Source organism: Ranitomeya variabilis, chromosome 5 (genome assembly GCF_051348905.1).
Source record: "Ranitomeya variabilis isolate aRanVar5 chromosome 5, aRanVar5.hap1, whole genome shotgun sequence".
Taxonomy (NCBI): Eukaryota; Metazoa; Chordata; class Amphibia; order Anura; family Dendrobatidae; genus Ranitomeya; species Ranitomeya variabilis.
In genome coordinates this window covers 601,804,749-601,832,273 of record NC_135236.1, presented here as the reverse complement: position 1 = coordinate 601,832,273, position 27,525 = coordinate 601,804,749, and the positions used below count along the sequence as shown (strand labels likewise).

Sequence of the window (27,525 nt, the reverse complement as noted above, 5' to 3'; positions counted from 1 at the left end):
CGGTCTCCCCCATATGCGGCATGAGCCCCGCACAGCCTCCCTATATGCACTGCATGAGCCCCGCACAGCCTCCCTATATGGACTGCATGAGCCCCGCACAGCCTCCCTATATGCACTGCATGAGCCCCATATCCTCCCCATGTGCCGCATGATGCCCCTATAGCCTCCCCATGTGCCGCATGTCGCCCCCATATGCTGCACCATGTCGTCACCCCATGTGTGCAACACCATGTCACCCCCATAGCCACCCCATGCCCACCCAAATAGCCCATACACATGAGGAAAAAAAACACATTCACCTCGGTCCCGGTCCCTGGCACTCTGCTTCTCTCCATGCCTCCAGTGCGCGGACTCTCCGGAGTACACAGCTGACACTATGAAATGACGTAATCGCATCAACTGTTTCACACGCTGATTGGTGGAGGAAGTGGCCGGAGGCCCCTCCTCCACCAAAGGAGTCAGCGGTGCAGAGCCATGGCGCACATGGAAACAGCGAGCGGGCGGGCATTGTGCAGCCCGTGGACCACTGATTTCCAGCCCCACGGCTGTTTCGGTCCACGGGCCGGACTGAGCCAGCCAGAGGGCCGGCTGTGGCCCGCGGGCCGCAGTTTGCCCAGGTCTGATCTTGAGGATAAGCAATAGGTGGAAAGAAGTTAGATTAAAGGCTGGTAGCTCCATGATCTTTCAAGGAAGGAAGTGCAATGCCAGGTTTAATTAGGGAGTTCAATCGGGAAATCACAGCGCTGAGCCAATCAGGAGCAACGCAGGTACTATTATCTGGGTTAGCAAGAAACAGTCCAGCGAGCTGAATAGCTCAGAGGGAAGAGCTGCCACCTGGTGCATAATAGCTGCTGGGTTTGAGTCCTGACAGTAACCCTATATAAATTAATATGGGTTTTTGGGGAGATACACCTTCAATATAGGGTCACTCAACAGTATATTAAAAAAAAAAAAAAAGATCTGATAATGCTATTACCTGAGTTATGTCTACTCAGGAAATTGTGTTGAAATCAGCTGGTTCCTGGGCTCTTAGTCTGAGATTTAATGAAGATTACAAAGTAAGCTAAGGAGGATCAGACTGATGTCCGATGATGCCAATGAGTGAAAGCGACAATATCTACAAAAATTTTGTCAAAACAAACTATGCATTTTGGTGCTCTTCCCTCAGGCAACCTGACAAAGGTGCAAATGTTTTTAAATACTTTTGCTTGCTCCAAAAAGGTTGAAGAACTTGTGCAGTTCTAGTGAACTTGTATAAACTGCCCATAACGAAACATTATGTAACCATGCTGGATAAATCAAAAGCGATGATATTGAGTAGTGTAGCCTTGTAACCTGATTTTGTTGTTCCAGTAAAAGTGATGAACTATACCTTGGATTGATTTTCTCCTTCAGCAGCACTTTTATTCCTATACAATTTGCTACCCTTTAACCCCTTAACCCCAAATGGTGGTTTGCACGTTAATGACCGGGCCAATTTTTACAATTATGACCACTGTCCCTTTGAGGTTATAACTCTGGAACACTTCAACGGATCCCGGTGATTCTGACATAGTTTTCTCGCGACATATTGTACTTCATGATAGTGGTAAAATTTCTTTGATATTACCTGCGTTTATTTGTGCAAAAAATGAATTTTTATGCCCTTAAATCACAGAGATATGTCACACAAAATACTTGATAAGTAACATTTCCCACATGTCTACTTTACATCAGCACAATTTTGGAACCAACTTTTTTTGTTAGGGAGTTATAAGGGTTAAAAGTTGACCAACAATTTCTCATTATTACAACACCATTTTTTTAGGGACCACATCACATTTGAAGTCACTTTGAGGGGTCTATATGATAGAAAATACCCAAGTGTGACACCATTCTAAAAACTGCACCCCTCAAGGTGCTCAAAACCATATTCAAGAAGTTTATTAACCTTTCAGGTGTTTCATAGGAATTTTTGGAATGTTTAAAAAAAAAAAAAATGAACATTTAACTTTTTTTCTCAAAAAATATACTTCAGCTCCAATTTGTTTTATTTTACCAAGGGTAACAGGAGAAATTGGACCCCAAAAGTTGTTGTACAATTTGTCCTGAGTATGCCGATACCCCATATGTGGGGTTAAACCACTGTTTGGGCGCATGGCAGAGCTCAGAAGGGAAGGAGCGCCCTTTGACTTTTCAATGCAAAATTGACTGGAATTGAGATGGGACGCCATGTCACGTTTGGAGAGCCTCTGATGTGCCTAAACATTGAAACCCCTCCACAAGTGACACCATTTTGGAAAGTAGACCCCCTAAGGAACTTATCTAGATGTGTTGAGAGCTTTGACCCCCCCAAGTGTTTCTCTACAGTTTATAACGCAGAGCCGTGAAAATAAAAATTCTTTTTTTTTTCCACACAAATTATTTTTTAGCCCCCAGTTTTGTATTTTTCCAAGGGTAACAAGAGAAATTGGACCCAAAAAGTTATTGTCCAATTTGTCTTGAGTATGCTGATACCTCATATGTGGGGGGGAACCACCGTTTGGGCACATGGCAGAGCTCGGAAGGGAAGGAGCGCCGTTTGGAATGCAGACTTAGATGGATTGGTCTGCAGGCGTCACGTTGCATTTGCAGAGCCCCTGATGTAACTAAACAGTAGAACCCCCCATAAGTTACCCCATATTGGAAACTAGACCCCCCAAGGAACTTACCTAGATGTGTTGTGAGAACTTTGAACCCCCAAGTGTTTCACTACAGTTTCTAACGCAGAGCCGTGAAAATAAAAAAACTTTTTTTTTCTGAAAAATTGGTTTTTTAGCCCCCCAAATTTTTATTTTCCCAAGGGTAACGAGAAATTGGACCCCAAAAGTTGTTGTCCAATTTGTCCTGAGTATGCTGATACCCCATATGTTGGGGTAAACCCCTATTTGGGCGCACGGGAGAGCTCGGAAGGGAAGGAGCAGTTTTACTTTTTCAACACAGAATTGGCTGGAATTGAGATTGGACGCCTCGACGCGTTTGGAGAGCCCCTGATGTGCCTAAACAGTGGAAACCCCCAATTCTAACTGAAACCCTAACCCAAACACACCTCTAACCATAACCCTAACCACACCCCTAACCCGAACATGCCCCTAACCCTAATCCCAACCACACCTCTAATCCCAACCACACCCCTAACCCTAATCCCAACCGTAAATGTAATCCAAACCCTAACTTTAGCCCCAACTTTAACCCTAATGGGAAAATGGAACTAAATGCATTTTTTTAAATTTTTTTATTATTTTTCCCTAACTAAGGGGGTGATGAAGGGGGGTTTGATTTACTCTTTATAGCGGATTTTTATGATTGGCAGCTGTCACACACTAAGACGCTTTTTATTGCAAAAAATAGTTTTTGCGTCTCCACATTTTGAAAGCTATAATTTTTCCATATTTTTGTCCACAGAGTTATGTGAGGTCTTGTTTTTTTGCGGGACGAGTTGACGTTTTTATTGACATTTTTTGATTGCTTTTTATTCCGATTTTTGTGAGACAGAATAACCAAAAACCAACTATTCATGAATTTCTTTTTTTTTTTTGGGGGGGGGGGAGTTTATACCGTTCCACGTTTGGTAAAATTGATATAGCAGTTTTATTCTTTGGGTCAGTACGATTACAGCGATACCTCATTTACCGTATATACTCGAGTATAAGCCGAGATTTTCAGCCCAAATTTTTGGGCTGAAAGTGCCCCTCTCGGCTTATACTCAAGTCATGATCGGCGGTGGGGTCGGTGGGTGAGGGGGAGAGAGGACTGTCGCATACTCACCTAGTCCCGACGCTCCTGGCGCTTCCCCTGCCCGTCCCACGGTCTTCGGTGCTGCAGCTCGTCCACTGTTCAGCGGTCACGTGGGACCGCTCATTAAAGTTATGAATATGGACTCCACTCCCATAGGGGTGGAGCAGCATATTCATTCCTCTAACCCCTTCATGACCCAGCCTATTTTGGCCTTAATGACCTTGCCATTTTTTGCAATTCTGACCGGTGTCCCTTTATGAGGTAATAACTCAGGAACGCTTCAACGGATCCTTGCGGTTCTGAGGTTGTTTTTTCGTGACATATTGGGCTTCATGTTAGTGGTAAATTTAGGTCGATAATTTCTGAGTTTATTTGTGAAAAAAACGGAAATTTGGCGAAAAATTTGAAAATTTTGCAATTTTCACATTTTGAATTTTTATTCTGTTAAACCAGAGAGTTATGTGACACAAAATAGTTAATAAATAACATTTTCCACATGTCTACTTTACATCAGCACAATTTTGGAAACAACATTTTTTTTTTGCTAGGAAGTTATAAGGGTTAAAATTTGACCAGTGATTTCTCATTTTTACAACAAAATTTACAAAACCATTTTTTTTAGGGACCACCTCACATTTGAAGTCAGTTTGAGGGTTCTATATGGCTGAAAATACCCAAAAGTGACACCATTCTAAAAACTGCACCCCTCAAGGTGCTCAAAACCACATTCAAGAAGTCTATTAACCCTTCAGGTGTTTCACAGCAGCAGAAGCAACATGGAGGGGAAAAATTAACATTTAACTTTTTAGTCACAAAAATGATCTTTTCGCAACAATTTTTTTATTTTCCCAAGGGTAAAAGGAGAAACTGGACCACGAATGTTGTTGTCCAATTTGTCCTGAGTACGCTGATACCTCATATGTGGGGGTAAACCACTGTTTGGGCGCACGGCAGGGCTCGGAAGGGAAGGAGCGCCATTTGACTTTTTGAATGAAAAATTGGCTCCAATCTTTAGCGGACAGCATGTCGCGTTTGGAGAGCCCCCGTGTGCCTAAACATTGGAGCTCCCCCACAAGTGACCCCATTTTGGAAACTAGACCCCCCAAGGAACTTATCTAGAAGCATAGTGAGCACTTTAAACCCCCAGGTGCTTCACAAATTAATCCGTAAAAATGAAAAAGTACTTTTTTTTCACACAAAATTTCTTTTAGCCTCAATTTTTTCATTTTCACATGGGCAACAGGATAAAATGGATCCTAAAATTTGTTGGGCAATTTCTCCTGAGTACGCCAATACCTCATATGTGGGGGTAAACTACTGTTTGGGCACATGACAAGGCTCGGAAGGGAAGGAGCGCCATTTGACTTTTTGAATGAAAAATTATCTCCATCGTTAGCGGACACCATGTCAGGTTTGGAGAGCCCCTGTGTGCCTAAACATTGGAGCTCCCCCACAAGTGACCCCATTTTGGAAACTAGACCCCCCAAGGAACTAATCTAGATGCATAGTGAGCACTTAAAACCCCCAGGTGCTTCACAGAAGTTTATAACGCAGAGCCATGAAAATAAAAAATTATTTTTCTTTCCTCAAAAATGATTTTTAGCCCGGAGTTTTTTATTTTCCCAAGGATAATAGGAGAAATTGGACCCCAAATGTTGTTGTCCAGTTTGTCCTGAGTACGATGATACCCCATATGTGGGGGTAAACCACTGTTTGGGCGCACGGCAGGGCTCGGAAGGGAAGGCACGCCATTTGGCTTTTTGAATGGAAAATTAGCTTCAATCATTAGCGGACACCATGTCGCGTTTGGAGAGCCCCTGTGTGCCTAAACATTGGAGCTCCCGCACAAGTGACCCCATTTTGGAAACTAGACCTCCCAAGGAACTAATCTAGATGTGTGGTGAGCAGTTTGAACCCCCAAGTGCTTCACAGAAGTTTATAACGCAGAGCCATGAAAATAAAAAATTATTTTTCTTTCCTCAAAAATGATTTTTAACCCACAATTTTTTATTTTCCCAAGGGTAAGAGGAGAAATTGGACCCCAAAAGTTGTTGTGCAGTTTCTCCTGAGTACGCTGATACCCCATATGTGGGGGTAAACCACTGTTTTGGCACACGTTGGGGATCGGAAGGGAAGTAGTGACGATTTGAAATGCAGACTTTAATGGAATGCTCTGCGGGCGTCACGTTGCATTTGCAGAGCCCCTGATGTGCCTAAACAGTAGGAACTCCCCACAAGTGACCCCACTTTGGAAACTAGACCCCCAAGGGAACTTATCTAGATGTGTGGTGAGCACTTTGAACCCCCAAGTGCTTCACAGAAGTTTATAACGCAGAGCCGTGAAAATAATGTGTTTTCTTTCCGCAAAAATATTTTTTTAGCCCAGAATTTTTTAATTTTCCCAATGGTAACAGGAAAAATTTGACCACAAAAGTTGTTGTCCAGTTTCTCCTGAGTACGCTGATACCCCATATGTGGGGGTAAACCACTGTTTGGGCACATGCCGGGGCTCGGAAGCGAAGTAGTGACGATTTGGAATGCAGACTTTGATGGAATGGTCTGCGGGAATCATGTTACGTTTGCAGAGCCCCTGATGTGCCTAAACAGTAGAAACCCCCCACAAGTGACCCCATTTTGGAAACTAGACCCCCCAAAGAACTTATCTAGATGTGTGGTGAGCACGTTCAACCCCCAAGTGCTTCACAGAAGTTTACAACGCAGAGCCGTGAAAATTAAAAATCATTTTTCTGTCCTCAAAAAAGATGTTTTAGCAAGCAATTTTTTTTTCACAAGGGTAGCAGGAGAAATTGGACCCCAATATTTGTTGCCCAGTTTGTTGTGAGTATGCTGGTACCCCATATGTGGGGGTAAACCACTGTTTGGGCGCACGTCAGGGCTTGGAAGGGAAGTAGTGACATTTGAAATGCAGACTTTGATGGAATGGTCTGTGGGCGTCACGTTGCATTTGCAGAGCCCCTGATGTGCCAAAACAGTAGAAACACCCCACAAGTGACCCCATTTTGGAAACTAGACCCCAAAAGGATCTTATCTAGATGTGTGCTGAGCACTTTCAACCCCCAAGTGCTTCACATAAGTTTATAACGTAGAGCCGTGAAAATAAAAAATAATTGTTCTTTCCTCAAAAATTATGTTTTAGCAAGTAATTTTTTATTTTTGCAAGGGTAACAGGAGAAATTGGACCCCAATAGTTGTTGCCCAGTTTGTCCTGAGTACGCTGGTATCCCATATGTGGGGGTAAACCACTGTTTGGGCGCACGTCGGGGCTTGGAAGGGAGGGCGCACCATTTGACTTTTTGAACGCAAGATTGGCTGGAATCAATGGTGGCGCCATGTTGCGTTTGGAGACCCCTGATGTGCCTAAACAGTGGAAACCCCTCAATTCTAACTTCAACACTAACCCCAACACACCCCTAACCCTAATCCCAACTGTAGCCATAACCCTAGTCACAACCCTAACCCCAACACAACCCTAACCCCAACACACCCGTAACCCTAAATCCAACCCTAACCCTAACCCTAATCCCAACCCTACCCACAACTGTAACCCCAACACAACCCTAACCCTATCCTTAACCCTAACCACAAGCCTAATCTTAACCCTATTTCCAACCCTAGCCCTAATTCCAACCCTAAGGGTACCGTCTCACATAATGATTTACCAACGATCACGACCAGCGATACGACCTGGCCGTGATCGTTGGAAAGTCGTTGTGTGGTCGCTGGGGAGCTGTCACACAGACCGCTCTCCAGCGACCAACGATGCCAAGGTCCCGGGTAACCAGGGTAAACATCGGGTTACTAAGCGCAGGGCCGCGCTTAGTAACCCGATGTTTACCGTGGTTACCAGCGTAAAAGTAAAAAAAAACAAACCGTACATACTCACATTTCGGTGTCCTTCAGGTCCCTTGCCGTCTGCTTCCCGCTCTGACTGAGTGCCGCCGTACAGTGAGAGCAGAGCACAGCGGTGACGTCACTGCTGTGCTGTGCTCTCACTTTCCGGCCGGCAGACAGTCAGAGCGGGAAGCAGACGGCAAGGGACCTGAAGGACACCGAAATGTGAGTATGTACGTTTTTTTTTTTTTACTTTTACGCTGGTAACCACGGTAAACATCGGGTTACTAAGCGCGGCCCTGCGCTTAGTAACCCGATGTTTACCCTGGTTACAAGCGAACGCATCGCTGGATCGCTGTCACAACGATCCAGCGATGACAGCGGGAGATCCAGCGACGAAAGAAAGTTCCAAACGATCTGCTACGACGTACGATTCTCAGCAGGGTCCCTGATCGCTGCTGCGTGTCAGACACAGCGATATCGTATGGATATCGCTGGAACGTCACGGATCGTACCGTCTTAGCGATCAAAGTGCCACTGTGAGACGGTACCCTAACTCTAATTCCAACCCTAACCCTAAGGCTATGTGCCCACTTTGCGGATTCGTGTGAGATTTTTCCGCACCATTTTTGAAAAATCCGCAGGTAAAAGGCACTGCGTTTTACCTACGGATTTACAGCGGATTTCCAGTGTTTTTTTGTGCGGATTTCACCTGCGGATTCCTATTGAGGAACAGGTGGAAAACGCTGCGGAATCCGCACAAAATTGACATGCTGCAGAAAATACAACACAGCGTTTCCGCACGGTATTTTCCGCACCATGGGCACAGCGGATTTGGTTTTCCATAGGTGTACATGGTACTGTAAACGTGATGGAAAACTGATACGAATTCGCAGCGGCCAATCCGCTGCGGATCCGCGGCCAATCCGCTGCGGATTCGCAGCCAAATCCGCACTGTGTGCACATGCCCTAACCCTACCCCTAACCCTACCCCTAATTCTAACCCTAGTTCTAACCCTAACCCTAGTAGAAAAAAAATATATATATATTTTATTTTTATTATTGTCACTATGGGGGTGATAAAGGGGGGTCATTTACTATTTTTTTTATTTTGATCACTGTGATAGGCTATATCGCAGTGATCAAAATACATCTGAAACGAATCTGCCAGCCGGCAGATTCGGCGGGCGCAGTGCGCATGCGCCCGCCATTTTGGAAGATGGCGGCGCCCATGGAGAAGCCGGACGGACACCGGGAGGCCCGGTAAGTATGAAAGGGGGGTGATCGGATCACGGGGGGGGGGGGGGACCGGAGCACAGGGAGGGGGGACCGGAGCACGGGGGGAGCGGACAGGAGGACGGAGGAGCGGACAGGACGACTTAGGGGGGCGGACCACGTAACGGAGCACTGGGGAGGAGATCGGTGGGTGTGGTGGGGGACAGATTAGGTTTTCCAGCCATGGCCGATGATATTGCAGCATCGGCCATGGCTGGATTGTAATATTTCACCGTTTTTTTGGGTGAAATATTACAAATCGCTCTGATTGGCAGTTTCACTTTCAACAGCCAATCAGAGCGATCGTAGCCACGAGGGGGTGAAGCCACCCCCCCTGGGCTGAAGCACCACTCCCCCTGTTCCTGGAGATCGGGTGAAATTGGAGTTAACCCTTTCACCCGATCTGCAGGAGCGCGATCCCTCCATGACGCATACGCTGCGTCACAGGTCGGATTGGCACCGACTTTCATGACGCAGCGTATGCGTCAAAGGTCGGGAAGGGGCTAATCAGCGGTAACGGTGACCGCTGACAGAGGAAGAGGCTGCGGCACCCGGAGACCATTTGTCCGGGATAAGGAGCCAGGGACGCCGGGAGCAGGTGAGTATGTCATAGTTACCTGTCCACGTTCCACCCGCCGGGCGCCGGTCCGTCTTCCCGTCCTCTTGCTCTGACTGTTCAGGTCAGAGGGCGCGATGACGTACTAGTGTGCGCTCCGCCCTCTGCCTGAACAGTCAGTGCGGAGAGACGCCGAGACGGGACGCTGAGGAGCTGCGGGCAGCAAGAGAGGTGAGTATGTCATTTTTTTTTTTTTATTGCAGCAGCATTATATATTGCACAGATTTATATGGAGCATCTATGGGGCCATACTGAACGGTGCAGAGCATTATATATGGCACAGCTTTCTGTGGAGCATCTATGGGGCCATACTGAACGGTGCAGAGCATTATATGTGGCACAGCTTTATATGGAGCATCTATGGGGCCATAATGAACGGTGCAGAGCATTATATATGGCACAGCTTTATATGGAGCATCTATGGGGTCGTAATGAACGGTGCAGAGCATTATATGTGGCACAGCTATATATGGATCATCTATGGGACCATAATGAACGGTGCAGAGCATTATATATGGCTCAGCTTTATGTGGAGCATCTATGGGGCCATACTGAACAGTGCAGAGCATTATATATGGCACAGCTTTATGTGGAGCATCTATGGGACCAAAATGAACGGTGTAGAGCATTATATATGACACAGCTTTATGTGGAGCATCTATCGGGCCATAATGAACGGTGCAGAGCATTATATATGGCACAGCTTTATGTGGAGCATCTATGGGGCCATAATGAACGGTGCAGAGCATTATATGTGGCACAGCTTTATATGGAGCATCTATGGGGCCATAATGAACGGTATGGAGCATCTATTTTTATTTTTTAAATTCACCGGTAGCTGCTGCATTTTCCACCCTAGGCTTATACTCGAGTCAATAAGTTTTCCCAGTTTTTTGTGGCAAAATTATGGGGGTCGGCTTATACTGGGGTCGGCTTATACTCGAGTATATACGGTATATCATTTTTTTTTTTAATGTTTTGGTGCTTTTATACGATAAAACCTATTTTATATAGAAAATATTTCTGCATCGCTTTATTCTGAGGGCTATAACTTTTTTATTTTTTCGCTGATGATGCTGTATAGCTGCTCGTTTTTTGCGGGACAAGATGACGTTTTCAGCGGTACCATGGTTATTTATATCCGTCTTTTTGATCGTGTGTTATTTCACTTTTTGTTCGGCGGTATGATAATAAAGCATCGTTTTTTGCCTTGCTTTTTTTTCTTTTTACGGTGTTCACTGAAGGGGTTAACTAGTGGGACAGTTTTATAGGTCGGGTTGTTATGGACGCGGTTATGCTAAATATGTGTACTTTTATTGTTTTTTTTGTATTTAGATAAAGAAATGTATTTATTGGAACAATATTTTATTTATTTTTTTCTTTAGGAATTTGTTTTTTTACATATGTAAATATATAGATTTTTTTAACTTTATAACATTGCCCCAGGGGGGACATCATGTTAGTGTCAGATCGCTGATCTGCCACTTGGCACAGCACTGTTAGATCAGCGATCTGACAGGCAGTGCTGCAGGCTTGCAAGCGCCTGCTCTGAGCATGCGCTTGCAAGCTACCCCCCTGCAGGACCCGGCAGGAGCCCTGCGGCCATTTTGAATCCGGGACCTGCAGGGAGGAGACGCTCGGTACAACGCTATCACATCGCTTTGTACCGAGGGTCTCTGGGAAGCCCGCAGGGAGCCCCCTCCCTGCGCGATGCTTCCCTATGCCGCCGGAACGCTGTGATCATGTTTGATTGCAGTGTTCCGGGGGTTAATGTGCCGGGAGCAGTCCGTGACCGCTCCTGGCACATAGTGCCGGATGTCAGCTGTAATAATCAGCTGACAGCCGTCGGTGATCAGTCACGCTCCCCCCGTGAGCGCGGCCGATCGCCCATGACGTACTATCCCGTCACTGGGAATTAAGTCCCAGGTCATCTCGATGGGATAGTACGCCAAATGGGATTAAAGGGTTAAATATATATTATGGTAGCCAATTTTATGGATTGGAATTCACAATGGTCTCTAACTGCAATGTTTAATTTTTTTCCCTAAATTATCATCCCAAAAGAACGACACCTGAAAACAGGTGCAACAATAATATAGATAATGGAAGTTCTTATATGTGAGCTGCAAATAATTTACTATGATGTGGAAAGGATCGTCTTTTCAGAGGCAGGTTCTGATAGGCTGCCTGTCAGTTTTTGGCTTATGTGCAGCTGTTGACTTTGTCAGAAGACCTGCGGACAGTGTAAAAATGATGGTCCAATCAAAAACCATGAAACTGATGTGTGAAACTGAACGAAGTGTGAGAAGGGATTGCATGTCCAAATCCACTTGTGAGCTTTGTGTACAGCAAAATGAAGAAAAAATAAATGTAAGTAACTTGGAAATAGGCCAGTCCCTACAGGTCTAAAGGGACAGTTTAACCATACTACCTGTTGTACCTGGTGCCAGCGATTCAGCTGGTCCATGCCAACAGAGCAGGTGTTCTTCCGGGCTGCTCTGTCAATGGAGCATGACTTCCGGCGTAATGCTGATTGACAGCCAGCTTCCCGCAGTTAGGCAGCTGACAATCATGATCTTAGCAGCCCTGTCAACAGAGCAGAGTGGAAGAGATGCTGCTGCTCTGTTGGCATGACTTTAATAGAATCCACCGAATTGCCGACTATGACCCCAATGTGCCAACAGAGATCATCACTGGGCACAACAGGCAGGTAGTTAGCATCTACCTGTCTGTTAGTTCTGAGGCAATTGGTAAAAAAAAAGTCCCAGAAAGCCCATTTGATTCAAGTAAAAAAATTATAAAAATGACCATTTTGCCTATAGCTATAAAGTGCTTTCATTTCTCAGGATGACCTAGAAATGTTTAGTCTAGCTGCTCTGGAGAACCTGGCATTTTATTAGACAATTGTGATAAAGAGTCCAAAGTGTTTACTCACTGTATAAAAATTACTTGTTTAAAAATACCTGACCACGTTTTACAATTTCCACTGTATATAAATGAAATGAAATTTTATATATTTTTTTCTCTTATTACAATTGAATCCATTAGAGGTTGACCACTTTTTTAATTAATTTTTACAAAAAATTACATTATACAGCGACTTGGAAAAGTTTGCGCACCCCTGATCAAAATAACTGTTTCCTTTTGTATTTTAGGCAAAAAAACATATTAGCTATATAGTCGTTTTTGACAGTTTAAAAATTGCAAAAAGGAAAATGTTCCAATGCAAAAATATGTGCACCCTTGGAGATTTTTGTGCTCAGACAACTATGACTAAGTTTTCAGACCTTAAATAACTTGTTAGGGTTATTGCTTGTTTACTGTAATCATTGGGAAAGGCCAAATGTTGCAAATTTCACAGCTTTAGGCCATGTTCACACAGTGCGTTTTTTACCGCGGAACCGCGGCGGTTTTGCCGCTGCGGTTCCGCAGCTGTTTTCCATGCAGGGTACAGTACACTGTACCCTATGGAAAACAGGACACACTGTGCACATGGTCCGGAAATTTAAAAAAAAAAGCCGTGCGGAATAGCTCCCGGAAAAAAGAAGGAGCATGTCAATTCTTCGTCCTGAACCGCAGCGGTTCTGCACCCATAGACCTCCATTGTGAGGTCAAAATCGCAGTAAAACACGCAGATCAAAAATATATCTGCGTGTTTTACTGCGGTTTGATGTGCAGAACCGCTGCTGCAGGAAGTGCGGGGGAGCGGGCGGAAGTGCGTGGGCGGAAGTCCGTGGGCGGCGTGTGTGGTCCCGACTGTGTCACGAAGAGACTGTCATCATGGAGTTATACCGTCGCATGGGGATCGATGTCGGGCGTCTGATTGATTTGGTAAGTCTGTGTGTCCGTCCCCATGCGACGATATGCCTCTATTGTGCTAAGTCGCCGTATCGGACTACTACTCCCATCCGGTATTTAGGATGGGAGAGTTGTCCCTGTGTCCGGCGACTTAGCACAATACTAAAGTTCACACCAAACACAAACACACAATACACATACATGACTCACAGTACAGTACATACAACACATAACACAGAGTATATACTCACCAACAGCACACTTGTAGGCGAAGCCCTCGATCCTCAATGAAAAAATCCCAAAATAATAAAGCAAATTCATACTCCCTGTCCGCAGAATCCATAACCGAGTGTCCCACGCCGATCGGCTGCTCTCCGGCGATACACTGCCAGGAGCGAAGCTCCTAGCAGTGTATCGCGTACTGTCCCGGAGCTCAATGGCGCCGGCGTCTCGGTTAACGGCAGTACAGCTGCGTTGAACTTTCCCACGCAGCACTGCCGTTAAGCGAGAGAGCCGGGGTCAATGACCGCCGGTAAACTCGCTCGCGCATGCGCAGTGACACACCGACAGGAACTATGGCTCCTGTCAGTGTGTTGCTGCAGCCGTGGAGAGCAGACATATCTCTGGATGTGTCTGTTCTCCATGGAAGATCTTCGTGGGACCCTCGATGGATTTCTGCGGACAGGGCCAGGGAGTATGAATTTGTTTTTTTATTTTGCGTCTTTTTCAGGTCGAGGGTCTTCAGGACGGATTGAGCGTACAATAAAATATGGTCAAAAAGTGTGTGTCTTTATTTCATTAAAATATTTTTTTTCTAGTGTTTGTGTTTTTTTTTTTTAACCCTTTCATTGGATTAATAATGGATAGGCGTCTTATTGACGCCTCTCCATTATTAACCGGGCTTAATGCCACCTTACAATAGCAAGGTGGCATTAACCCCTCATTACCCCATATCCCACCGCTACACGGGAGTGGGAAGAGAGTGGCCAAGTGCCAGAATAGGCGCATCTTCCAGATGTGCCTTTTCTGGGGTGGCTGGGGGCAGATGTTTGTAGCCAGGGGGGGCCAATAACCATGGACCCTCTTCTGGCTATTAATATCTGCCTTCAGTCACTGGCTTTACCATTCTGGCGGAGAAAATTGCGCGGGAGCCCACGCCAATTTTTTCCGCCATTTAACCCTTTAATAGGATTAATAATGGATAGGCGTCTTATTAACGCCTCTCCATTATTAACCGGGATTAATGCCACCTTACAATAGGAAAAATACGTGCAAATGAAAGACGTGGCACTTAAATACGTGGCACTTGTACGTGATACGTGGCACTTAAATACGTGATACGTGGCACTTAAATACGTGATACGTGTCACTTATACGTGATACGTGGCACATGGCACTTATACGTGGTACTTAAATACGTGGCACTTAAATACGTGGCACGTGGCACTTAAATACGTGGTACTTAAATACGTGGCACGTGGCACTTAAATACGTGGCACGTGGCACTTATACGTGGCACTTAAATACGTGGCACGTGGCACTTAAATACGTGGCACTTAAATACGTGGCACGTGGCACTTAAATACGTGGCACATGGCACGTGGCACTTAAATACGTGGCACTTAAATACGTGGCACGTGGCACTTAAATACGTGGCACGTGGCACTTAAATACGTGGCACGTGGCACTTAAATACGTGGCACGTGGCACTTAAATACGTGGCACGTGGTACTTATACGTGGCACTTAAATACGTGGTACTTAAATACGTGGCACTTAAATACGTGGCACGTGGCACTTAAATACGTGGCACGTGGCACTTATACGTGGCACTTAAATACGTGGCACGTGGCACTTATACGTGGCACTTAAATACGTGGCACGTGGCACTTATACGTGGCACTTAAATACTTAAATACGTGTGTCCGTCCCCATGCGACGATATGCCTCTATTGTGCTAAGTCGCCGTATCGGACTACTACTCCCATCCGGTATTTAGGATGGGAGAGTTGTCCCTGTGTCCGGCGACTTAGCACAATACTAAAGTTCACACCAAACACAAACAATTCCAGCAATTGTTTAACATTACTTGGTCGCGCTATAGATTATGAGATGACACTATTGTATTTATTGTAGGTTCGGGATTATCCGGCCTTGTGGGACCCAGCTGATGAATCCTACAAGGATAAATATTTCCGGGAACTAGCCTGGACTAAAATAGTACGAGACCTTATCCCAGATTGGGACAAGTATCCAGGGAGTACACAGCAGCAAATTGGTAATTTTATTTAAATTTATTTAGTAAACCTTGAGTATATTAAAAATCTAATTTGTTTAGATCTCACAAAAAATGTTTTTGTATTTTGTAACCTTTTTTTGGTAGATAACGATGTGAGGAAACGTTGGCGCTCAGTCAGAGACCGTTTCACGAAGTTCCTGAACGAATGTTCTAAGAGTGGCTCTTCGCCAATCAAAAGTAAATTTCCCTTTAGCGAAGAGCTGCAGTTTCTTGTGTCCAGTAGGACATTGAGAAAGTAAGTTAAAATCCACTCCACATGATTATTTAAATATAATATGTTGTGCTAAAAATTGATGTTTTTTTTTTCTCCAACAGGACGGAAGGAAACATGTCGGTGGGTGATTTGGAGGACAGCGACAAAGAGGATGGAGCAGGCAGTTCCTCTGGAGTGGGAGGGACCATCTCTACCTCCACTCCCACAGCTTCTGCTGAATCAGCATCCACTTCAGCAGCTGCTGCATCAACATCTAGTTCAGCAGCTGCTGAAGCATCTGATTCCGCAGAAGCTGTGAGAGTGGAGAAGAGATCTGTCTATCCGGTGGCAGCAGAGAAAAAAAAAAAAAAAACAAAGAAAAACCAAGATGACCAAACTGTCCAAATAGCTTGCGACACGTTAGATCTATTAAAAAAATCAAGTTCTGATGACCACTGCGACTCCTTCGCAATAACTGTGGCAAGAAAAACACGCTCCCTGCCACCGGATAGACAATCTCTTTTCATGTCCATGGTCCAGATGTCCCTCACTGCTCTGGAGGACCCTGCTCCGATATCTCCATACAATGAAGTTCTGATGGGGGTGTTGGGACTTTTCAGGCCCCGACACCGAACACCGGAAACACCAGCTTCCAGACCCCAGTATTTGGCCCACAGCCAAGTTACTTCTGGAGATAGAGGAAGTTCGCAGCATATGGGGGGAGCACCATATCAATCAGAGGGATCAAATTTCCTCTATTCTCCAGAATATACTTTTATGAATTGAACGTGGGCAAAAGTTTTCAGTGGCACCGAGTTTTTTTTTGTTTGTTTTTTAGCTCCAGTTGCCGGTTGCCTTTGAAAGGGGCTTTTTTTTGTTTTTTTCAAATTGAAAAATCTTTTGTAAATATTGCAAAGAATTTGTGTTCTTTTAAATATATTATATTTCACACATAATATTCTCGTCTTTATTACAATGCGGTCAAGGCCGCTATCCTGGGTTTATGGGCTATCAATTAGTGGTTTATGTGTTGATGTGTTAACAATTGTATACGTCATACTGCTATTATTTTCATAAAACACCAAAATTTTTTTAGCCAAAAAAAAAACAAAAAAAACAAATTACACCCAAATAGATTTTTTATTGATCTTACAACCAATTATTTAAAACTTTTTTTGGTAACATGAAACAAAAAAATTTTTTTTCAAACTTTTGTGTTGGTTGCTGGCGTTTCTCATTCTTCGGGATGTTGGCAAAACTGTTATCAGCGATGTCGGCAACATTTCTGGGGGGGTCAGTGTAGATGCATCCTTCTCTGCTGGTCAGGCTGCTCAACACCAGCACAGGAGTATTGCCAGTGCACGGCACCTTCTGGACTCATGAAGTAGTCAGTGAAGGATTCTCTCACACGCACACCCGAGTTGGACGGCCTGCCCAGACCCCCGTTGACCACTGGATTAAATACTGCCTGCTGGTACTCCACATCTACGTCAGTGTTGTACTCACGAGCATAGTTGTGGAGTACACAGCAAGCCTTTATCACAGCATCAACGGTGTCTGTGTCCAACTGAATGGCAGTGTGAAAGATCCTCCACTGACTAGTCATGATCCCAAAGGTGCATTCCACATATCTGCGTGCACGACTCAGCCGATAATTAAAAATCCTCCGTCGGGCATCCAGTCCCCTTCGTGGGTATGGGCGCAGCAGGGTTGTCGTTAAGGGAAACGCCTCATCCGATACCATCACAAAGGGCACTGGATGTGTGGAACCCGGCAAAGGTCTTGGGGCTGGGAGCGTGCCGCCATCTCGAAGAATTTGCATCCCAATCTGTGACGTTCGCAACACCCGAGAATCCCCAGTACTACCATAGGCACCAACATCAATGGCAACAAATTTGTAATGGGCATCAGCCACCGCCATCAGGACCACTGAAAAATACTTCTTATAATTAAAGAAGCGTGATCCTGATCGTGGGGGCTGCTGAACCCTTACATGTTTACCATCGACTGCACCTATGCAGTTTGGGAAATTGGCCACAGACTGAAAGCCTGCTGCAACCTGCAGCCAAGTCTCCTCGGTTGGGGAAGGCATCACTATAGGTTGCAACTTCTGCCAGATGACGGTACATGTACACCTCACAATGTTAGAGATGGTAGATTTACCAACTCTAAATTGGAGGTGCAGTGATGTATAGCTCTCTCCTGTGGCCAAAAATCTGCAAAGAAACAAAAAAGAAAATTAGAAATGTCACACAAAAAGGTAATTACAACATGTCACAAGTAAAGCCGCTATAATATGCGTCCAGCACCATTCAATAATGATGGCATTAACACCCAGCACAACACAAAGGGTGTAAAAAATTTAAATAGAAAGCCTGATGGGACTTGTGCACACACGCATGCGAGATATGACCGAGTGTTGCATGGTAATCCCCGGACCTGCTGCATGCACTCCGTTGTGGAGCGTGCGGCTCCATGTATTGGTATGTGGGTGCACACTCCGCTCCAGAGTGCAGGCGGCAGGGCCGGGGATTACCATCCAACACTCGCCCGTATCTCACGTGTGTGTGTGTGTATGTGTGCCCCCTGTCCAACAGGAGGACTGGGTGGGTTTAATCACACATACTGGACACAGAGACGTGTAAAATAGAGACCTAACTACATTCCCCCCTGAAAAATTGTTACTTACCGCAAGGTGATGAGCAGCCTTTCCTCAGCAGAGATGGACTTCCTCATCACCGTGTCTTGCCGTTTTAAATGGGGTGCCAGGATGGTAAGAAGTCTGTCGAAGGCCGTAATTGGTAGCCGACAAAAAGAGATAAATTTTTCAGGATATCTGAAAAATTAAAAAGAAACACAAAAAAGGGTTACTTCACAAGTATTGCTAGCAAAAAAATGTAAATTAGTCATTCAATATATTTCTACTTACCTCCTCAAATCATTGTACAGCACATGAAAGTGCCCCTTCTCCGTTCGGTCTGCTACAAGCGGGTGCACCCACATCCTTTTCTGCGCACGTCTTCTCTGCCGCAGCCTCTAAAATAAAAAAAAATATATATATTTTGTAAACACAACAATGAAAAATATATCCAACATGCCTGTAAAACAATGTGGATTATGTAAGGGTACGTGTCCACATTCAGGAAGGCCCACCCCCTTCTGGGACGCAATGATGCCAGATGTGTTCATTGTACAAATCCGGCATCATCGCACCCCACGCATAGGGCCCTGTTTTATTCCTTGCGGAGCCGCAGCTTCTCAGCAAGGAACACGGACATGCTGTGATCATAAAAGACGCGCAGCATGTCCAGAGTCGCAGGGCTGACGCATGACACACAGTGGACAGGTGATTTCATGAAATCCCCTCAACTATGCTGTTACATCTGGACGCTGCATGTTTGGCGCTGCGGCCCCACGCAGCGCCAAACACACAGCGTTTCCAGAACGTGGACATGTACCCATAACCCAATATATAAAACAAACAGACATCTGCTTACCTGACGTTTATGACGATTCAAGATTAGAAGAATCAACCCCAGGATCGCAATCCGGTGTGGTGTGCGGAGCTGGATCCGCGGGCTGTCATCTGGCCTACTCTCAGCACTCTGCAGAGCGCTGTCATTACAAACACGTCCACTCATTTTGGTGTGTTAAGTTCCAAAATGGAGGATGGAAGAAGAAAAGGGTTGGACAAGGAAATGACATCATTTTTTTTTTTTTTTCCTCCCCACTGCAGTAAACTTTATTTCTGTCAAACACAGACAATCTGCAGACAAAACTGCATCAAAAAACGCACTAAAAAACGCACTAAAAAACGCACCAAAAAACGCACCAAAAACGCACCAAAAAACGCACCTGCGTTTTCTGCAGAGACCTGCAGTTTCAGTCAGGAAAAAAAAAGGATGGAAATCCTGAACGTGTGAACATAGCCTTAGGCCGGCGTCACACTGGCGAGTTTTACGGACGTAAGAGCGCAGAAACTACGTCCGTAAAACTCGCATAACATACGGCACAATTATTCTCAATGGGGCTGCTCCTATTAGCCGTATATTACGGTTCAGTATTATACGGCTTTCTACGGCCGTACAAAATCGCAGCATGCTGCGTTTGTCAGCGTACTGCGCAAAAAAATCGCCAATGAAAGTCTATGGGGGCGAGAAAAATACGGATTCCACACGGACCAGCAGTGTGACTTGCGAGAAATACGCAGCGGTGTTAGTGAAAAGTCGGTAATTCAATTGCCGGCTTTTCATTTCTCCTGCACAAACCCGACAGGATATGAGACATGATTACATACAGTAAACCATCTCATATCCCCCTTTTTTTTGCATATTCCACACTACTAATGATAGTAGTGTGTATGTGCAAAATTTCAGCGCTGTAGCTGCTAAAATAAAGGGTTAAATGGCGGAAAAAATTGGCGTGGGCTCCCGCGCAATTTTCTCCGCCAGAGCGGTAAAGCCAGTGACTGAGGGCAGATATTAATAGCCAGGAGAGGGTCCATGGTTATTGGCCCCCCGTGGCTAAAAACATCTGCCCCCAGCCACCCCAGAAAAGGCACATCTGGAAGATGCGCCTATTCTGGCACTTGGCCACTCTCTTCCCACTCCCTGTAGCGGTGGGATATGGGGTAATGAAGGGTTAATGCCACCTTGCTATTGTAAGGTGACATTAAGCCAGATTAATAATGGAGAGGCGTCAATTATGACACCTATCCATTATTAATCCAATTGTAGGAAAGGGTTAAAAAACACACACACACATGATTGAAAAGTATTTTAATGAAATAAACACAGCGGTTGTTGTAATAATTTATTGTTCTCTCAAATCCATTTGCAGTCCCTCGCTTGGCAACATAATAAACGCACAAGATACATACCCTCAGATGAACCGTCACGTCCCACGAGGTAATCCATCTGAAGGGGTTAACTAATATTACAAGCAGGAGCCCTGCTATAATGCAGCTGTGCTCCGTGCCTGTAATTCCCCGGCGAATGAATGAAATGTAGGTCATTGACCTACATTTCCTTCAGTCGCGGTGATGCGCCCCCTGGTGGATGTCCTCATATGACCTGGAGCGTGGGAAAAAGTTCCCAGGCTGCAGTTCATGAGAACATCCACCAGAGGGCGCCTCACCGCTACTGAAGGAAATGTAGGTCAATGACCTACATTTCATTCATTCGCCGGGGAATTACAGGCACGGAGCACAGCTGCATTATAGCAGGGCTCCTGCTTGTAATATTAATTAACCCCTTCAGATGGATTACCTCGTGGGACGTGACGGTTCATCTGAGGGTATGTATCTTGTGCGTTTATTATGTTGCCAAGCGAGGGACTGCAAATGGATTTGAGAGAACAATAAATTATTACAACAACCGCTGTGTTTATTTCATTAAAATACTTTTAAATCATGTGTGTGTGTTTTTTTAACCCTTTCCTACAATTGGACTAATAATGGATAGGTGTCATAATTGACGCCTCTCCATTATTAATCTGGCTTAATGTCACCTTCCAATAGCAAGGTGGCATTAACCCTTCATTACCCCATATCCCACCGCTACAGGGAGTGGGAAGAGAGTGGCCAAGTGCCAGAATAGGCGCATCTTCCAGATGTGCCTTTTCTGGGGTGGCTGGGGGCAGATGTTTTTAGCCACGGGGGGGCCAATAACCATGGACCCTCTCTAGGCTATTAATATCTGCCCTCAGTCACTGGCTTTACCATTCTGGCGGAGAAAATTGCGCGGGAGCCCACGCCAATTTTTTCCGCCATTTAACCCTTTATTTTAGCAGCTACAGCGCTGAAATTTTGCACATACACACTACTAACATTAGTAGTGTGGAATATGCAAAAAAAAAGGGGATATGAGATGGTTTACTGTATGTAATCATGTCTCATATCCTGTCGGGTTTGTGCAGGAGAAATGAAAAGCCGGCAATTGAATTACCGGCTGTTCACAGATATCGCGCTGAATGAAATCTAAAAACAGAATATATATATATGTGTCTCAATGACATATATATATATATATATATATATATACTGTATATATGTTTTAATGAACATTTGAGCACATAAATCCATTAGATGTCGGTTTTGCAAGCCTGCGCGAAAATCTCGCAGTACGGATGCCATACGGATTACATACGGAGGATGCCATGCGCAAAATACGCTGACACACCCTGCCTACGGATCACTATTTTGGGAACATTTCACCGTATTTCGGCCGTATTACGGCCGTAAAATACGGACCGTATTGTCTTACGCCGAGTGTGACGCCGGCCTTATAAAGACCCAGCCTCCTCTAGCCTTGTGCCAATAAAACGTAGCTACAGGGTTCATATAGACACCTGCATAAATATGGAAACAAGGAAGGTAGGAGAAGTGATTGAGCACAGCCATCCAGATATTGTAAAAAAGACTTGAAACATAAAAAGGTGAAGGTTAAAAACAGGTGGTTTTTAACCTTCACCTTTTTATATTGTGAGAATTAGTCTTTTTTTACAATACCAGGATGGCTGTGCTCACCCACTCCTCCCTCCTTCCTTGTTGCCATTTGGCCGAAATCACAGGCAGGATTAGCACCCTTCAGGTGAAATCGATTCCTGGGACTCTGCATTACACGGCGTGGTAAGCTGAACATACTCTCTTTTGTCTGCCTAAATATGGTCTTCATGGAAGAATCATCAGAGGAAAACTTTTATGGTGAGGATGCAGGAGAGGTTATCATCACAAGTATGCAAAAGAACATCTAAATAAGACTGATGCATTTTGGAAAGCAGTCCTGTGGTTAAAATAGAACTTTGTCCTGAGTACGCTGATACCCCATATGTGGGGGGGGACCACCGTTTGGGCGCATGGCAGAGCTCGGAAGGGAAGGAGCGCCGTTTGGAATGCAGACTTAGATGGATTGGTCTGCAGGCGTCACGTTGCATTTGCAGAGCCCCTGATGTACCCAAACAGTAGAAACCCCCCACAAGTGACCCCATATTGGAAACTAGACCCCCCAAGGAACTTATCTAGATGTGTTGTGAGAACTTAGAACCCCCAAGTGTTTCACTACAGTTTATAACGCAGAGCAGTGAAAATAAAAAATCATTTGATTTTTTTAACCCCCCAAATTTTTTTTCCCAAGGGTAACCAGAGAAATTGGACCCCAAAAGTTTTTGTCCAATTTGTCCTGAATACGCTTATACCCCATATGTTGGGGTAATCCCCTGTTTGGCGCACGGGAGAGCTCGGAAGGGAAGGAGCACTGTTTTACTTTTTCAACGCATAATTGGCTGCAATTGAGATCGGACAACATGTCACGTTTGGAGAGCCCCTGATGCGCCTTAACAGTGGAAACCCCCCAATTCCAACTGACACCTTAAGGCTACTTTCACACTTCCGTTGGTATGGGCCCGTCACAATGCATCGGGCCGACGTACCGACGGACGTTGTGAAATAACTGCATGACGTGGGCAGTGGATGCAGTTTTTCAATGCATCCGCTGCCCATTCTGCAGTCCCGAGAGGAGGGGGCGGAGTTTTGGCCGTGCATGCGCGGTAGAAAATGGATGCGACGTGTGGCCATATGTCGCAATGCGTCACTAATGCAAGTCTACGGAGAAAAAACGCATCCTGCAGGCAACTTTGCAGGATGCGTTTTTTCACCAAAACGACGCATTGCGACGTACGTCACACGACGCAAGTGTGAAAATAGCCTTAGCCAAACACACCCTTAACCCTAATCCCAACCCTAACCACACCCCTAATCCCAACCGTAAATGTAATCCAAACCCAAACTTTAGCCCCAACCCTAACCCTAACTTTAGCCCCAACGCTAACCCTAATGGGAAAATGGAAATAAATACATTTTTTTAATTTTATTATATTTTCCTAACTAAGGGGGTGATGAAGGGGGGTTTGATTTACTTTTATAGCTGTTTTTTTAGGGGATTTTTATGATTGGCAGCTGTCACACACTAAAAGCCGCTTTTTTATTGCAAAAAATAGTTTTTGCGGACCACATTTTGAGAGATATAATTTTTCCATATTTTGGTCCACAGAGTCATGTGAGGTCTTGTTTTTTGCGGGACGAGTTGACGTTTTTATTGGTACCATTTTCGGGCACGTGACATTTTTTGATCGCTTTTTATTCCGATTTTTCTGAGGCAGAATGAACAAAAAACAGCAATTCGTGAATTTCTTCTGGGGGGGGTGTTTTGACCTTTCCACGTTTGATAAAATTGATAAAGCAGTTTTACTCTTCGGGTCAGTACGATTACAGCGATACCTCAGTTATATCATTTTTTTATGTTTTGGTGCTTTCATACGATAAAATCTATTTTATATAAAACATAATTATTTTTGCATCGCTTTATTCTGAGGACTATAACTTTTTTTTTATTTTTTTGCTGATGATGCTGTATGACAGCTCGTTTTTTGCGGGACAAGATGAAGTTTTCAGCGGTACCATGTTTATTTATATCCGTCTTTTTGATCACGTGTTATTCCACTTTTTGTTCGGCGGTATGATAATAAAGCATTGTTTTTTTGCCTCGGGTTTTTTTTTTTTACGGTCATCACTGAAGGGGTTAACTATGTGTACTTTTATTGTGTTTTTTTTTTTATTTAGATAAACAATTGTATTTATTGGAACTATATATATATATATATATATATATATATATATATATATATATATATATATAATATATTTTTAAACTTTTTCCCAGGGTGGGACATCATGCTATAGTGTCAGATCGCTGATCTGACACTTTGCAAAGCACTGTGTCAGATCAGCGATCTGACAGGCAGTGCTCCAGGCTTGCCGACGCCTGCTCTGAGCGGGCGCTTGCAAGCCACCTCGCAGGACCCGGAAGGAGCGGCCATTTTGGATCCGGGGCCTGCAGGGAGAAGGAGGTAGGAGACCCTCTGAACAACGCGATCACATCGCGTTGTTCCGAGGGTCTCAGGGAAGCACACAGGGAGCCCCCTCCCTTCCCTATGCTGCCGGAACGCTGCGATCATGTTTGATCGCAGTGTCCCGGGGGTTAATGTGCCGGGAGCGGTCCGTGACCACTCCTGGCACATAGTGTAGGATGTCAGCTGTAATAATCAGCTGACACCCGGCGGAGATCGGCTACGCTCCCCCCGTGAGCGCGGCCGATCGCCTATGATGTACTATTCCGTCCATGGGAAGTAGGGCCCGGGTCACATGGACGGAATAGTACGTCTAATGGCAGAAAGGGGTTAATCATAGAGGTGAATCCATCATGCTTTGGGGTTGTGTTGCCAATGGCACTGGGAACATTTCACGAGTAGAGGGAAGAATGATTCAATGAAATTTCAACAATTTGATGCAAACATAACACCATCTGTAAAAAAAGCTGAAGCTGAAAAGAGGATGTCTTCTACAAATGGATAATGATCTTAAACACACGTCAAAATCCACAGTAGACTACCTCACAAGGTGTAAGTTGAAGATTTTACAATGGTCCTCACAGTCCCCTGATCTGTACATCATTGAAAATCTGTGGATAGACCTCAAAATAGTAGAGCATGCAAGACTGGAAGAATTTTCCAGGGAAGAATGGATGAAAATGGTAGGGGGTGCTACTACTCTACAAAGGAAATGTGTAATCTGTATTAGTGATGAGCGAGTGTACTCAATGCTCGGGTTTTTGGGTGATCTCCGAGTATTTCTGACTCCTCGGAGATATTGTTTTTGTTGACACAGCTGCTGATGATTTATGGCTGCTAGCCAGCCTGAGTACATGTGGGGGTTGCCTGGTTGCTACGGAATCCCCACATGTAATCAAGCTGTCTAACAGTCGCAATTCATGTAGCTGCGGCAAGAAAAACTAAATCTCCGCGCAGTCACAAATACTCGGAGATCACCCGAGCAACGAGTATACTCGCTCATCACTAATCTTTACTTTTTAGGCCTTTTAGAGATAATTTCATCTTCAACTTGCTTAACTGCTCACAATAGCAGTAATTTTGATCAGGGGTGCCCAAACTTTTACATGGCATTGTAGTTCTAAGAGAATAAAATGGCTGTTATATCGGCAATGTCCTTTTTGTAAAGCGCTGTCTTTGTGTAGAAACTAGAGCATGAAGAGGTTCCGTGTGCATCGTTGTTTAATAAAGGCAGGTAATGATGTACCCTCAATGAACCGTCAATAAGTCAATATTCTAGAAAGGAGCACTGTAAGCTCTAATTAGACTGTATTTAATGAGGGCCAGCTCTTTTCAAATGTTGCTCATGTAATAATATTATATAAATAATAGACTTTGCTGGCTATTTCCTGTGCATTAAAAAAATTGGTTGCATAAATTTGGTGCACATATGTGCAAAAATCAGAAAGTTGCCAAACCCTTTTAGTAAATTATAGAATCGAATATACTTGTTGTTTGAAAATGTAACCTATTTTTGCTTCCTCTTCCTTTCTTAGTATACATTGTAGAAGAGAGAAGAAGGGACGATTCTGGAGAAAATGCCTGCTTAACTGCTTGTTGGACTGCCCTTTGTTGTTGTTGCCTTTGGGATATGTTAACATGAATATACAGTACATTTGAAAAGACAGAATTCTGTCCTTTTGTCTTACAGCTTGGTTTTCTTTTTTTCCAATAAATTAATTACTGACATGCATTAACTTATCCTAATTTATTTTAATAATTCCCATTCATGAAGTGTGCCCAACTGCCACACCTTTTTCCTGTCTACGTGTTATGATGATCCATTGCAAGCATTGTCCTAGTATTTGTCTTTTGTACTTCAACTTTTTTTTTTTTTCTTGTATTGAGCTTCAAGCGTCCAATATTCCTAGACATAAAAACCTGAATCTTTTAAAACTTAACAGACAAGCACAGCATGCACGTGAGACTTCAACAATGCATGTATTTAAGACATGCCCAATTGTGGGAGTAAATGAACACAAGTTTGTGGTAACACTAAATTGTTATAGTTCATCCCTACTTATGGGCATAGTTTCTGCTGCATGTGACAGCAGCATCTTAGGCCCCTACCTACTTTGTTCCTTTTTTTTAGCACATTTGGATATGTTTATTAGGAATGTGTGGAATCTGTGGCCTAAGTTTATTTATTTTCTCTGGCAAATATTGTTACTGTGCAACTATTAAAGAATGATTGCATGGAAATGACTGGTTTTCTGTGTTTCTTGAATTGTAACCATTACAAATTCTTCCAAATCAATAGTACAAGATTTTTGTAACAAATGTCATTACAGTAAAATGCTCCACTTATGATATTCCTTTTTACATCCCCATTTCTTGGGCCGATCACTCACTCTTAAACCATTGATAAATGAATTCTAGAGAGTGGCAGAGATGATGATAGATTATCAGCTCAATAAATAAATAAATAAAAAAAAAATTGGTTAGTCAGTTAAAAATAAATGTAAATTTCTCTAAATGGGAAAAAGCAACTAATAACTTGTGATTATCATACTTTAAATTGCTAAATAAATAATGTACAAAAAAAATATAATGACACAGTCCAAGTCAGGTAGGCAGAGACCGAGTAGATGAGCAGCTTCTTGCTAATTAAATTACAAATTTTCCTATAAGTCTTCTGCACTTCCAATCATGCGCAATGCGCCTCTCTGAAGCCAGGACGTGTACACCCGGCTTCAGATGATCAATGATGAGAAGGGAAGAAGCCGCGCACACATCCGAGGTAAGTATAGTGCTTGCGATTACACCGGCACTTGTAATTTATGTTCTCACGCCC

At 44.2% G+C, this 27,525-nt stretch overlaps 2 protein-coding genes across 3 annotated transcripts in view; both read left to right on the top strand.

Moving 5' to 3' along the window:
• The window catches only part of LOC143776563 (uncharacterized), a 43,784-nt gene extending 16,848 nt beyond the window's left edge, over nucleotides 1-26,936 (top strand). For both annotated transcript variants that reach the window (XM_077266038.1, XM_077266039.1), the window contains exon 3: nucleotides 26,228-26,936. In XM_077266038.1, coding sequence (XP_077122153.1) covers nucleotides 26,228-26,239 — 12 coding nt within the window. In that variant the 3' untranslated portion in view covers nucleotides 26,240-26,936. The remainder of the gene's footprint in view (nucleotides 1-26,227) is intronic.
• LOC143773457 (uncharacterized) lies at nucleotides 984-16,847 on the top strand. Its single transcript, XM_077260906.1, has 4 exons — nucleotides 984-1,058; nucleotides 15,433-15,574; nucleotides 15,680-15,830; nucleotides 15,911-16,847. The coding sequence occupies exons 1-4, from the start codon at nucleotides 984-986 to the stop codon at nucleotides 16,572-16,574; spliced, it is 1,032 nt and encodes a 343-aa protein (XP_077117021.1). The 3' UTR covers nucleotides 16,575-16,847.
• Nucleotides 26,937-27,525: the final 589 nt, after the last annotated feature.

Excerpts from the sequence above, each read along its gene's own strand:
- LOC143773457 (XM_077260906.1), top strand. The coding sequence starts at position 984 with ATGTCTACTCAGGAAATTGTGTTGAAATCAGCTGGTTCCTGGGCTCTT. Across the intron at positions 1,059-15,432 it reads GATTTAATGAAGATTACAAA|GTTCGGGATTATCCGGCCTT; the intron begins GTAAGCTAAGGA and ends TATTTATTGTAG. Across the intron at positions 15,831-15,910 it reads TCCAGTAGGACATTGAGAAA|GACGGAAGGAAACATGTCGG; the intron begins GTAAGTTAAAAT and ends TTTCTCCAACAG.